Here is a 14,955-nt window from a genome sequence, read left to right as displayed (position 1 = left end):
GTTATAAACTATAAAGAAAATAAGGTTCCAACTCCCTCAGGCAAAGTTGATCTTATTCGGATTTTACTATATATTTTTGAGTTATAAAGCTCTTCACGTGTTACGGTAGTTTAATAAAACAAGGACAAAATGTGCCAAAACGAGACAAGTGTACAGACATCAACAAAAAATCTTACCAATAAAAACACTCGTAAGTCATGAACATTTCAGTTTAGTCGTAAGATTTATTGTGAAAAGAGCCCCTGTTATCTAAAGATCGAAGACTGCTAAAACATATTGCTAGTGAATTGAGACACAGACATAGCGTATTGGCCAATCAATACGTAATTATGACCGTAAAACTTATGTTGTGTCGTCCTCATAACTTTATGGAACCAGTTATTTTGCTAGGATCACACCCTTGCCAATGAAGTACGTATAGTAGGAGATATCTTACCGTCGTAAATTGAGAAGAGGGTACATGTATGTCATTGCAGAGAAGTTGCCAATAGTTAAGTTGAAATCATCACGTTTGTCATCGATTTTAGTTTGAAGTCGTCAATCTGTGTTAATATCGAGATAAAGATCAAGATATGAAGAATACCTTCTAGTTTCGGTAGTATCCTTAATCTCAAGTTCACGGACATATATGATGCAAGCACTCACTTCAAATGATAAATCGTAATATAGTTAAAAGCTCTAAATTAAACACAGCAAGGATCATTCATCTGAAATTTAGTTTAGTTGATTCAAACACATATGAAACAAAAAATGCAAAAAATAAGTAAAAATGTCATTCAGGGGCAACGAATTCAATATGTGGAGCAGGATCTGCTTACCCTTCCGGAGCACCTGAGATCACCCCCAGTTTTTGGTGGGGTTCGTGTTGCTTATAGTCTTTAGTTTTCTATGTTGTGTCGTCTGTACTATTATTTGTCTGTTTTTCCTTTTATTTTTGGCCATGGCGTTGTCAGTTTGTTTTCGATCTATGATTTTGACTGTCCCTCTGGTATCTTTCGTCCCTCTTTTACTTATTTGTAGAAATTATAATGTTGATTAATATGCCAAAATTGGTCATACGCCTTCCTTTGATGAATCTAAACTCCTTATATTCAGTCAAAGTAGCAAGTTACAAATGCTTCAGGCAAGTTGATCTATTTTAGGTCCTTTTTCGTCAAAAAGCTCTTCATCTTTTTTGGTACGTAAACATCCTTGGCTTTCAAATATTCGGCTTGGTAAATCCAGAAAAGCGCTTCGGACGCATACCATTTGTATTGTAAAGTTTTATTTTTATTTTTAGTAGATCTTATATTGCTGATCATTTTAGTTGCTTAAAGTTTCTGTTTATCTATTGATATGTTCATGACTTTAATAATTGTTCTAGTAAGATTTGTCGTGGAAACAGTTGCTGCGAACCAGATGTATACGAACAACGAAACATTAAAACTTAATCTTTTGAAATAATGACCTCCCATAAAAACAGCAAATATCTATAGGCCTAAAAATATCTAACACTCATCCGATATATATAGTTTCGTATATCATGTAAATGTCGAGTATTAATGCGAAGAGGAATAACTCAAACGATAAAAAAAACCAGATGCAATATTACTTTGTTCTAGTAGAAATAATCTTTGCATATTGCCTTATTGACAATTTTACTCATCAGTCGTGAAAATTTGAATATTTCTTTTTGAGAAATGTTATTTTATTCAAAATTTAATATATATTTTATTGATTGCAATTCCTTTTGGGAATTTTTCAACATCATCTTAAAGAGTTATCCTGATATTCCTATCTTAAAAACATTTTATTTGGTAGTATGTCTCCGACCGATAACAATCATTAATCTAACCATGGAAGCCAGTATTATTCTTCCTTTGATCTAACTGAATATGTTAGCAAAAGCATTTTTTACAAATTCATCCTGTAGTTGACGATAGTCTACTGTTTGGCTTTTATGTCGATAAACGTACTTTCTAGCTGTGTTGGAATATGTAATTTTCAGTATACCATGAAAATACTCAATTGGTCAAGTAAAATAGTTTTAAAATTCAAATCGAAAACTCTCATGGTATTCAGAAATCTACATCTTTGCACTTGTATGAACGTTTATCTGTATACAGGTATACATTGAAATTACTTCCACTGGAGAGGTATCACATAATAAAATGTAATTAAGTATAATCGTATAATCAGTGAAGTAAATTGACCAAATATTATTGCGATGGTATAGTCAATAGAATAAACTGCCCAACAGAAGACAAATCGTTCATGAAAAAAAACCTATTTTATGTAAATATTTTTTAAGAGAATAAAAAAAGTTAGACAAGTAAAAACAAAACAAAACAACGTAAAGCAGACAAAAAGTAGTATTCTAATCAGTAAAGTATTCCAATCAGTAAATGTTGACCTGCATTTAAGCCTGTTGCAGGATGTAGTTGTCGACGACATTCACTTTACTTCAAAGCCACTTCTAAGCAAAATATTGTAAGATCTCCAACACGTTTTTCTATTGCTAGTAAATTGGTTTTTAAATTAGGTCCTAGTCCTATTATAACCAGTTATGGATTTATTTTTTCACTTACCAGATATTTTGCAACAGATAAAAATATGTAGTATGAATTTCAAATAGCAGCATTTAAAATTAGATCTCAAAATAAATTCAAATCTAAAGACATACCATCATTTGCCAGTGTTTCGACTAACATGAAGTAAAAGATCAGATTTGATTTATATATTATATTATAAACACTTGTATCTATATTACAAAACTGATGTCCATTGATTTAGATTACACAATACTGTAACAACACCTACTGGAATCGTTTTCTTCAGTTTGAAAAAAAGCAACGAGGATTAATTTTATTAATAATATGAAATAACATAACTTTTTTACCAAAACATTTTAGTAGTATAATAATGCTTTTCTATTTTGCCCATGTTTAATAACTGTTTTGGTATATAATTTTCGCCCGTTATGAAGAATTCTTACTGAATACATATTCCTTTATCATGCTTTTTTCCTAGTCTAACAACGAAGTCATAGACAACAATTCTCTACACACGGTTTACCTGATGGCACTTGAATGTTGATTGTTGGCGGGAGGGGTAGTTGTGAAGATCCTGTTAAAATATTTTAGGAATCACTGAGCCACTGTTTTGGTGGAAATCATGGGTAATGATTAAAACAAGATACCTGTTTTCTTCATGGAACATTACCAAAGTTTATTTTGAACAGTACTTAGATTCTAGAATAAAACGTAACTTTAAAAAATTGTTTCATAAATATAATGTATCATGCAATATCCATTCAAACAACAAGAAACTAAAAAATGTTAAATAATTAGTTGACTATTTGAATTGATAGTACCAGTAAAAAAGTCCATGCATTTTCAAACGTGCCATCATACAACTATAAAAATAATAATATAATAAATGTGAACACTTTTAACTGATTGACTTCTGATATATTAACGCCACATTAGCGCGCACTCATCAATTATCTTCAAATGATGAGGTAGAATGTAATCTGAAGAATACCTGTTCTACTTTTCTGTATGCCACTCGGTATTGCTCCATCCACAGACAAAAAACTTTTACCCAGTGACGCTGATTTATCGTCCTTTGATTTGCCATTTTGCATATTCAAAGATCCCCTTAAAGTAAAGAATAATTCATTCAACAACTGATCTAACTGTAAATGTAGCTTTACCTGAAATTATTTCCTCTTGTTCTTGTCCTCAGTTGATATTTTGATATTTTGGGTATATAATTGTTTGCTTTTGTTCATGTACCTGTATTAAGCGCAGAATAGTTTGTTTTATTGTCTCATCCTTAACGAGGTTATTTAAGACAAACGTGACTTGCGTCCTGACATTTGTATTATTCACTATCACAAACTCGGTTCATCGCTGGTGTGCTGTCATTCCATTAGGTTACAATAAGTATATTACTGATGTATTGGCTGTACATTATAATTATTTTTCTCACGGAAAAGAAAGATACAATCTCCTTCAAATCAAAATCATGCGTTAATCTATATTTTAAAATCATTTCAACTTTGTACTTTATTTGGCCTTTTTTTTAATGTTTTGATTCGAGCATCACTGATTAATCTTTTGTAGACAAAACGCGCGTCTAGCGTACTAAATTTCAATCCTGGTATCTTCCTAAATTTTGTTTACCTTTGTGTTAATGGGGGTGACGCTGATTCTTGTTTCATTTTATTTCTTCTTTCACGGTCTATTTGTTCTAGCATTTCTCGTAATACCTCCATCAAAGCACCAAACTGAAATATTCAAGAGGAAAGTCATTGTTTTTCCAAAATTGACAGAAACATTTGTTTGATGCAGAAAAAACACAAAACAGACACCCCAAAAAAATAAAGAACAAAATACAAAACGGACACCCATAAAAAAATAAAGAACAAAATACAAAACTGACACCCCCAAAAAATAAAGAACAAAATACAAAACGGACACCCCCAAAAAATAAAGAACAAAATACAAAACGGACACCCACAAAAAATAGAGAACAAAATACAAAACGGACACCCCCAAAAAATAAAGAACAAAATACAAAACGGACACCCCCAAAAATTAAGAACAAAATACAAAACCAAAATACACAAAACAGTGTCTACAACAATCAGTTCAAACGTCAAATGTGCCGTCTATTGAGTACAAGTTCTGCACAGAAAAGATAATCTTCACCATTGCGAAACATCTGCACATCAGTTAGGGGTAGTGAACAGAGTATCGTCCACACTTGTCGCTGCCTTAAGTCGAGCCGATACGTAGACATATTTGAATTCATTGACCATCATAATATTCTTCATGCGACCCTAAAACGGTAACGGGCTCGGGCCTATGAAATCAAGGAACTAGAAGGACTCTTTTATTGAGAATTTATGCAGGCAGATAAACCGTCAAAAAGCATAGAGTGACGGCAATCCGTTTAAAACATCATCAATGTCTGTATCCGTGGTGTCAATATTTCTTCTCTTGTTGGTGGTGTCGATTAAATGGTCTTTCTTTAATTATCTAGAACACATACTTCTAAGCTTCTGGTTGAATCAGTGATTTTATATTTGGGTTGAATGTTTTTTTGACGAATCATACCGTGTGATCGATGTTTAGAGCTGTTGGCAGTTCCTGTTTGATGTTGATGTTACTATGATGGTGTATACCTCCTAAGCCTAATGATGAGCGGGGGTATACTTTGCACGACATCATATACACCAGTACTTTGATTTACTACTAATGGATAGATAACACATTCTGTTCAATAGTAATGCCTGGATTGACAGGATCTGCTTAACCCTCCGGAGCACCTGAGATCACCCCATGTTTTGGTGGGGTTCGTGTTGCTTAGTCTTTAGTTTTCTATGTTGTGTTTCGTGTACTATTGTTTGTCTGTTTGTCTTTTTCTTTTTTAGCCTTGGCGTTGTCAGTTTGTTTTCGATTTATGAGTTTGAATGTCCCTCTGGTATCTTTCGCCCTTCTTTGACAGTTTGTGGGATTTTATTTTTATGATGAGTGTAACGGCCCTGGATTAGTGTAACTTACATATTCCATACTAAGACCTGACTTGATAGTTTGTTTGGGATATTATTTCAGAGTGTAACGTACCTTTTCCATAGTAAGACCTGGATTGACAGTTAGTGTATCGTACCTGTTCCATAGTAAGACCTGGATTGACAGTTTGTGGAATCAATGGTGGCATCACTTTAGTTGCTATCAAGTTATGTGTCAATCCAAACTTTCTGTCACTCAGCAGGTGCTTATAAATACCTGGAATAGACAACATTTACAGTTATGATATGTATCTTTGAGAGACAATATTTGATACAAACATTGTTTTAAGTTATGGCTCTTCTGAACTAAATATGATAAGACCAGCAATGACAAGTCAATTGCTGGTATGTAAACTAACGACAACAAACTGTGCATTTGATTTAGTGCATGTGTTTTCTTGTAATTATTTATTGAACAGATGTATTAATGTATACTTATTTAACGGTATGAATTGCATTGCACCACATGTGCACTTAGACAACACATGTCTATTCAATGATACCCGAGGTCAAAAGGTTTGAATATCCAAAATAAATTACAAACATTGATAAAACCAAAAAGGACCAACAGTAAACCAAATGCCAGCTAGGAATCGGAGCTATGCACGAGGAAAATACATTTCTTCTAGAATTATTTCAAAAATTCTATACTCTAGTGGCTACCCCTTGTAACAGAAAGATAGCGCTTTATATTTCTTTTCATGCGAATAAATCAAATTTATTTTTTTAGAAAGGTATAATGTTACATTTTGTCATGAATTAAGTCTAAAATTGTCCCCTCTGTTAGAAATTGATTCAGTATTTGCCAAATTTTACCAAGGTTTTTGTATGCTATACACAACAAAATTGATATTCTAGAGCTTCAAAAAGTAAAATAACAAAAATACCTAACTCCAAGGAAAATTCAAAACGAAAAGTCTCTTATCAAACGGCAAAATCAAAAGTTCAAACACATCAAACGAATGGAAAAAAACTATCACATTCGTGACTTGAAAATAGCTTTAGTTTGTACAGTTTGTTTACTGTGAAGGTTATTTGAAGTTTTTAAACACGAAACAGAAGCAAGAATAACAGTTTTAGAAATTTAACCAACAAATGAGATTTTACACTTTGACATGGCATGTTTCTGCAAATCATTTTTGTAGCATTTCAGTGATAACTGCTAACCTTCATAAGATATTTATTACTGAACCAATTTTCAAAACTAGTAGACCAATTTACTCGTTTTAGCTAAAAGAACACATAAAATCATTAAAATTTGAAATTGAAAAAAAAGTTTCCCCTTGAGGTAGCAATACAAAATTAGGAGTTTAGTTTCGCATTTTGGACCCGGTGAATTTTTCAAATATGAGAGTTATTGTGCATTAAAATTGATTTTTAATATAGCCTTCAAAGTGGGTTAATATGAACACCAAGATTGTTTTTTTTTTGAGCATGTTTTACAGGCCATTTTCTGTTTGACAGTCCGTATTTTCACATCTGTACCACCCAGAAAAGATTCGAACTTGCTAGTATTTTCTTCGCAAATAATTAGTCTTGCATGATACTACTAGACCACAAATGCTGACATAAATCAATATTTAAATTATACTCTTAAAGCGCTTGTCAATGCATATCAGTAAACTGGATTTCTGTCTCATTGATAATTAGATTCTGTAATCTATGAAATATATATTATATCTTGGTTTGTTCATGTTCTTTTCAAATTTTTTTAATTATTTTATTTAAGGTGTTAATTTTTTTGAAATAAGATTATGTTTGACATTTGAAAGTTCTTGAGTTATTCATACAGCAACATTAAAATACAGAATGACAACGATACAAGAGAAAACATGAATACAACATTTTCTTTAAAATCATAAAAAGAGTGTTTTCCGCATGTCAGGTTTGAACATTGGCTGATTTTAAACATCGGTATAATGAACTGAACCTTTATACGATTGTAGCTATACCACAATAGTACACACAATAGCCACTATAAAATCAAGGAATTGTTAAAAAAAAAAAACATTCATATGCCTATTACACTTATAACTTTTAACGTACAAGGACTTTCAATTTTCTGTTTCAACATAGCAAATGGTTACTTATGGTTCTAGTTTGATAATGGTATCATGCTATCAATCGATTTTTCTTTGTTTGATTATAAACGGTCCAAATAAACATCATTGAACGGACTCTTATTTGAATACAGTGTGATATAATAGCCACGTTAGTAAAACTACTTCTTTGACAGTAAAAAAAAATACAAACAAAGTTATCGCCATTATATGAAAATGAAATATATGACACCTCTTAGATTAAAACAATGTTTGTTGATGTGGTTCATAAGTGTTTCTCGCTTCTCGTTTTTTATATAGAGTAGACCGTTGGTTTTCCCGTTTGAATGGTTTTACACTAGTAATTTTTGGGGCCCTTTATAGCTTGCTGTTCGGTGTGAGCCAAGGCTCCGTGTTGAAGACTGTACTTTGACTTATAATGGTTTACTTTTATAAATTTTGACTTGGATGGAGAGTTGTCTCATTGGCACTCATACCACATCTTCTTATATCTATTTGCTCGAGAAACATATTACGACAAAAAAAAATTATTCCAAGGTTACAAGGTTCGAACTTCGAAATGTTACAATCACCGTAATGACTTTCGTTACCAACGACTAAACGATTACGGCTATGCACAGTTTGATTAGAAATATATACAATCAACATAGTTATACATCTGTAACCGGAGCAATTCTGCTGGGGATTAGGGGATGCAAACCCCAGCTGATACTAGCTTATTGACTTATTGACGTTGGATGCCAAATGTAATAACGCTAAAATAATCTGAAGTTAGTGAAACGGAAACAGTTTAAACAAATGTATCTTAATTTCCATATAAACACTTCGGGACATAATTTGCATTTTTGTCGAAATAGAGCGCAGTTGAGTTAACCTTATAGAATTGGATTAGCACGGCTATCCTTCTGGTAAACAGGTAGCCAGCCCTCAGATAATTTGATGGAGTTGCTAAAAACTATATATACAAATTTAGAAGGTTCTTAATTGTGGTCTTTAATATTTAAAAAAATTTTAAAACAAGATAAATAAATTCTGTATAATGATAAATGTCTTTATAAATATTTTTATAAATACCAAAATCTATTCAATTCAAATTATTTGTAATGTTTAAACATTAAATGAAATATTTATTAAAAATATGACATTTGGAGTTAAAAAGGGGAGCTAACATCCCATTCTGCTACACATCAAAAACCAAAGCAGTATTGATCCTTCACGTTCAAATAATTAATTTTGGTTGTATAATAGCTAATAATTGCCTTAATCTTGGTTATACGAAATGTTTTATAGCTATGATTGAATTTACTCTCTGAACAATTGCAGAATCAACCTACAACAGATGTTTGAAATTTTAAGTTATATCTAACTTATGTTAACTTGTTGAATGCCTAAATATAGATGTGAACCGTGTGGACATGAACATTTCCAACTATTATGGTATAAAAAAGACAAAATATGAAATTATCTTTATGAAATTCCATTGATTGATTGTTAAAACAGACAGTCGTTTTTCTAGAAACGGGTTAAACTAGAGAATTTATAAGAAGTAGTGGATTCGGAAACGACAATCAACTTGCGAGTTAGTCGCTGGTGATTATCGTTTACGAACCCACTTCTTCTTATGAATTCACTAATTCTGATTCATTAGATTTAAACACCGGTAAACTAATGTGCCCATTTTCAAAGAATTGTTCTATACATGAAGTATATATCTGATACGATAAAATTTCATTTCATGTTTCATTGATAGTCAGCGATGACGACATTGTGATGTCTGTCCACATACATTTAAATTGATCATACTATATTAGCCGATAACATACACACAGTTATTAGACGCATATCAAGTACGTCTGATTAAACAAAGTATTTACCGACAATTGTGATGACAATACTAGCATCCTGGCACTGACTCTCTGTCAATAAAGGTAAAACTTCATCTAAAATAGTCATCTTGTCTAAGCTGTCTAAAACATGATCTATACAAGACAAAGCATTTATCTTCACCTGAAATGTAACAATAATTGTCGAAACAATCTGCATCAACTTCGTATAAATAAGTCCTCCGCTTATACACTTGACATATACCACTTTATAGATCGTCAGAGAATTAATGATCACAATTCCTATAAGTTGATAAAAATAAATATTGTTCAAAATAAAAAAAGTTATTTTGTATCAATTTCTCCTTACACCTTATTTGTATTTGTTGAAAATATAAATTTGTAATTCATCTTTACCCTAAAAAACCGCAATAATCATAAATCAGTATCGCGCGAATTATAATGCATCCCCAGTTTACATGGGAATCTATATGTAAATGAAAATAAAAAAATCAAAAATAATAGAAACAACCTTGCAAGTATATATGAATAAACGTTTGTTTACAAGTAAATTAATTATAATATGCTTACCCTAACATTAGTGGCTTTGTGAAAAAGTGCTTTAGCTCTTGGTAATACCAACATCTTCATAAAGCTGTCATCTAGATATTCTTTGACCATTCCTATAGCGTTTAATGCTGCTTCCTACAACAAATAAATATTGATGGTATAAACTGAAACAGTATATGTTTCGCTCCTTCCCAGAAAAGATTGGCCTTATCTAAGGTACTCAATTGCTGTTTCTGTAAAGGTTTTTGTTTGTTATTATAAAACAACCATGCAACCACGCATAACATAATGCATGATAGGCCCCGACACTATTTCAGTGTTTCGGCAGTTAAAGCTTGAGATCATCATCTTAAGATGCATTACTTTAATATGATCAAATACAAAAATTATTCATGTATATATTGATGTATTTAAATTCAAAGCCTTCATCAATAGATATATATGACAGATCTCCCATCATCAGGGGTCCAACCGTCAATTTTATGTTGTAGTTTTTAACTTCGATCTAGAAAGCATGTCTCCTACACTTTTACGTTTGCTTTACGCAACATTTGGTTCAACATTGAACACTTGTACACGTTCTTTATCATTCCACAATAAATTCCGGTGTTTCATGATACGTTTTTATATAAGTTATTAAAAATAAAGGAAAGGTTTCTTTTTTCTTCACATTTTTGTGCTGTGATAATCTTTAAAAAACTATATATCTACTTCACTCATAAAATACATAATATTATTAGTATATTGGTTAAAGTACACGACAATAAAATATAAGTCAACTGATTTTAGCATTGTTTAGATTATCAAATGGTCGATAAACATACTTTACTGTGGATATAATGACGTTGACACCAAACAACATAACAAGTTCGATAACTCACCTGTGCTTGTATAGACGTTGATTCCAGACAGTTGAACACCAATGGAATAATTTCTGATCGAACTTCCTCAATAGGACTTTTATTTAAGATTATATCTAATCGATTTAAAATATTAACAGTAGCCTAGAAAACAGAAAATATCAGAAATCATACACTACTTCTGATACATAACCTATATATCAATATACGATCCCAGAAATGTATTTACAGCATATACCATTGAAAAATTTTTATTTAGTGTTTACCTCACTGTTATATATGGAAACCCCAAACAGTCAATTATCTTTTAAAAAAAAAAGGCAAAACTGATATTAGTCTAGGCCAGACATTTGATATTTTATCACAAAATGAAAATAGCTGATGAAATATTTAATAGCTTTATGTTTAAGAATGATTTCTATAAAGAAAAATATTGATTCAATCAATCCTAAGTTAACTAAGACTATATAAAATCAAGGATACTGAAATTTCATTTCTGAATTACTCTTCATGGACAGGTAAAATAGATAGTACATACATGGTATTATAACAAAATGCATTTAACAAGCGGAGAGTCTGAGTCAATCATCACGTAGTAGTATTTGTTGGAAGTCCGTTTACTCGTCTTTTTTTCTTTTTGTCGTAGTTTTGTTTGTCATTTTTTTACTAATGAGTTTTGGTTCCTTTGATATGATTAATTATAAAAAGTTACCTGTACAGGTTTTGGCATATTGATAACATCTCGGAACACAGTTAAAATGTGACCACAATACTCTTCTTTGGAAGCATGATCAATCATGGCGATGAAAGGTATTAAAGCACTGGTAACAGAGTCTGCCATAGAACACTCAAGGCATAATATAGGAAAGACATTTCGGTATAAAATTTTCTGGAAAAAAAACCGCATGAAAAAGTATTTCCTAATTTTTTCTTTTTATTCCAAGTGTTGAAAATAAAATCATTAACAATAAGATTATGGTTATTTAAAGGCCTTTAAAGTGAGAATTCGCATATACATGTATTATAACAAATCTGTTAGTAAAAGTTCAATTTAAGAATTGGCCGGCATAAAGTAAAACGGAAGCAATGAAAATTTATGTTTGATAAATATTTTAAAATTTAAGATTTCGAATTCGCCTTTGTTAAATATGTTTTACTTGTGTTACACTTTTGATGAAAGGAATGTGACATGATAGTTCAGTAATAAAACAGGGTAAATCAAAATATTTAGTAGACCGATTTGGTCTTATTTTGAAAATAAGTACAATGCCCTTTGATTAAGGCCTGTCGTAGAGTGCTACAAAAGTAAAATTATGTAAATACAGAGCTCGAAGGAAAATTCAAAAACGGAAAGTCCTACATCAAATTGCAAACATAAAAGCCCAAACACATCAAACATTTGTCAAACGAATGGAAAACAACTGTCATATTCTTGATTTGGTACAGGCATTTCTTTATGTAGAAAATGGTGGATTTAACCTGTTTTTTTACAGCGGTATACTACTGTTGCCTTTATTTATAGCTAGCTAAACCTCTCACTTGTATGACAGTCGCATAGAATTCCATTATATTGACAAAAACGTGTGAGCAAAACAAACATACATAATAGGTAAAAATGTCAAAAATTGGGGTACAGCAGTCAAAATTGTTTTATAATCTTAATCAGTATAAAAACAAACAACTATGCCAACAACGAAAAACAAAGCGGCATATAGACACTATATAAACAAAACAAAAATGAAAGACAAGAATGCAAAAGATGACAATAGTACAATAACAGAATGGCGGGATGTATAAATACCGAGCCACACGAAAAGAATATCACCAAATTACTTAACAGTAAAGGTTTAAAATATACAAAGACAAGTAAAACGAACACTATAACACGTAATTAAGATGATAAACAACGTCAGTACCTAGAATCTATACATGTATTATTTGTGAAGTTGATACGAAATATTTATCAACAAGGTCTTGGTATCTTCCGATGAACTTTTTTAGAAACCCTGCTGCTCCGTCGTATGGTGTTTACATATCTCAATTGATATATTATGCTCTTGCATGTTCACACTATACCGACTTCATATACAGGAGTGTGCTCCTTACGCAGAAACTGCTCCAACAGAGTTATGAGGACGAAAGATTAAAAATGACACTCCGTAAATTTTATAGACACCATCACGAATTGGTTGATCTATACGATGCGTCTGTGTCTAAACTAACTAAAGATATGTTTACTACGTCTTAGATTGTGGTTTAACATCTATGTCGTCTGTCTGCCAAGTAGCGAACGTGACCTATTCCTAAATATGACTGTTAAACCGAGTGTGAATTTGCATTGCTATACGACGTGTCTCGGTATTTTGTACATCCAACATTCATATATTTATTTTTGATGTTTCTGTTAACAATTGTAAAAATTCCTTTCAATACCATCATTGTCATGAAAATTGTTTGGACTGGTATTGTCAAAAATAATTGTATAAAATTCGAGATTGCATGTTCGTTGCGAAAGTGCGTCACTGTTTGTGATATCTTGTGATGTCTGTCGTTGATGGAAGATGTTCGTTGTTGTTCTGTGGTTTGCATATTGTGTCGACTAATATATTATTTGTTTGTGCGTTTCTCTGTTATGAGTGTTCTTACGTTTGTTTGTGCTGTATTTCTGTCATGTAGTGTTGTCATTTTAGCGATATTTTTTAACATTGTCATATAAGCTGGAGGTTTGGCTAGCCATACAACCAGGTTCAACCCACCATTTTTTCTTAAGATGTCCTGTACCAAGTCAGGAATATGGCAGTTGTTATCAAATAGTTCGTTTCTATGTATGTTGGCGTTTGTTTTTGTTGCACTTCAGTGTTCCTGTTGTTCCTTTGTTTTCCTCTTATAGTATGTTACCCGGATTTGTTTTCTCTCAATCGATTTATGACTTTTGAACACCGGCATACTACTGTTGCCTTTATTCATCAACTTTCTGCTCAGACACTGATGACGTTTTATAAAGTCCTAGTAGCAGCTGCAAGCTCTTGAAAACCGAATTAGTTGGGAAATGGAGATCCCATATGCAGGTGAAGTTGGTATATTGCTGTTAAGGCTAATATTGAAAAACATTGTGGATTATTTCTTTTAGACGATTTTTCAATTTCTCATGGGGAATGGTGGCATAAGGGTTGAAAAATCAAAGGTTTTAATAGAATTTATTTCAGAGAAAGATTGAGATTTAAAATCATCCAGAAGTTCTTGAGGGTTTTTAAGAATCCACATATGGTTAATACCACTACGCGAGTAAACAGTTTCACAGTATTTCTGATGATTTTTTTTTCACTGCGTACAGAATTTTTGTCAATATGATGGATAATTCCTTTGTCGAACATGCAGATGATGTACCATTTTGTGTACGGAATTGTGTGAAGCGTATGTATCCAATACAAACAAGGTATGTCCTCAGATGTGCTGTTCAATGTAATGTTCATTGAAGCAATGAAGGACTTATGATTCGCCATAACCTCATCCTTGTGAAATGTTTTTGTATGTGGGATTACCTGAGTGCTCATTTATTCCTATTTCTTTTAACAGAAACTCGTAGTAGCACGATTAACATAAAAAAAACGGGAACAACAACACATTTATCGTGAAGAGATGGTAGACATTTCACAGTTTTTTTGTCTCTGAATACGGACTTTGGTCGATCATTCACGCAGTTTTTCAACTTTTGGATTTATCAGAGACCTGATTGCTTCAACCCATTCTGGCATAGTCATCAATAGAATCCATAGTTATTTTAAAGTTATGGGTTTATTTGATATTTTGAGATTCCCTGAACTTAGGACCATGAGATATCACCTTTGTCAAAGTGGTGCAGATTTTTGAAAATTCTGGTCGCAGGTCAGAACGGAGGGTTTAAAAAAAACACAATTTGTTGACATTTTGTGATCCTTCATCATCCCTAACTACGTCAAGTCAGAAGCCACTAGCAGCAAATACATGAAATATAGGACATTGAGATTAATACTGCAATCATCTTCATCGTAGAAATCTTATAAAACAGTCTGATGACTATGCTGGTTTCTACAATCATCACTGCC

The 14,955-nt window shown here is 32.1% G+C and overlaps 1 protein-coding gene across 1 annotated transcript in view; it reads right to left on the bottom strand.

Moving 5' to 3' along the window:
* LOC127736973 (SCY1-like protein 2) overlaps positions 1–14,955 on the bottom strand; it is a 98,361-nt gene that overhangs the window by 3,308 nt on the left and 80,098 nt on the right. Inside the window, exons 9-16 of the mRNA XM_052247535.1 lie at positions 11,583–11,759; positions 10,892–11,014; positions 10,032–10,145; positions 9,492–9,624; positions 5,656–5,774; positions 4,167–4,270; positions 3,523–3,638; positions 3,055–3,105 (exon numbers count right to left, since the gene is read on the bottom strand). Of these exons, the coding sequence (XP_052103495.1) occupies positions 3,055–3,105; positions 3,523–3,638; positions 4,167–4,270; positions 5,656–5,774; positions 9,492–9,624; positions 10,032–10,145; positions 10,892–11,014; positions 11,583–11,759 (937 nt within the window). The remainder of the gene's footprint in view (positions 1–3,054; positions 3,106–3,522; positions 3,639–4,166; positions 4,271–5,655; positions 5,775–9,491; positions 9,625–10,031; positions 10,146–10,891; positions 11,015–11,582; positions 11,760–14,955) is intronic.

This window comes from Mytilus californianus, unplaced genomic scaffold, assembly GCF_021869535.1.
Source record: "Mytilus californianus isolate M0D057914Y unplaced genomic scaffold, xbMytCali1.0.p SCAF_1, whole genome shotgun sequence".
Classification (NCBI taxonomy): Eukaryota; Metazoa; Mollusca; class Bivalvia; order Mytilida; family Mytilidae; genus Mytilus; species Mytilus californianus.
Note: the sequence above shows the minus strand (reverse complement) of the source record. Positions and strands in the feature narration are given on the sequence as shown.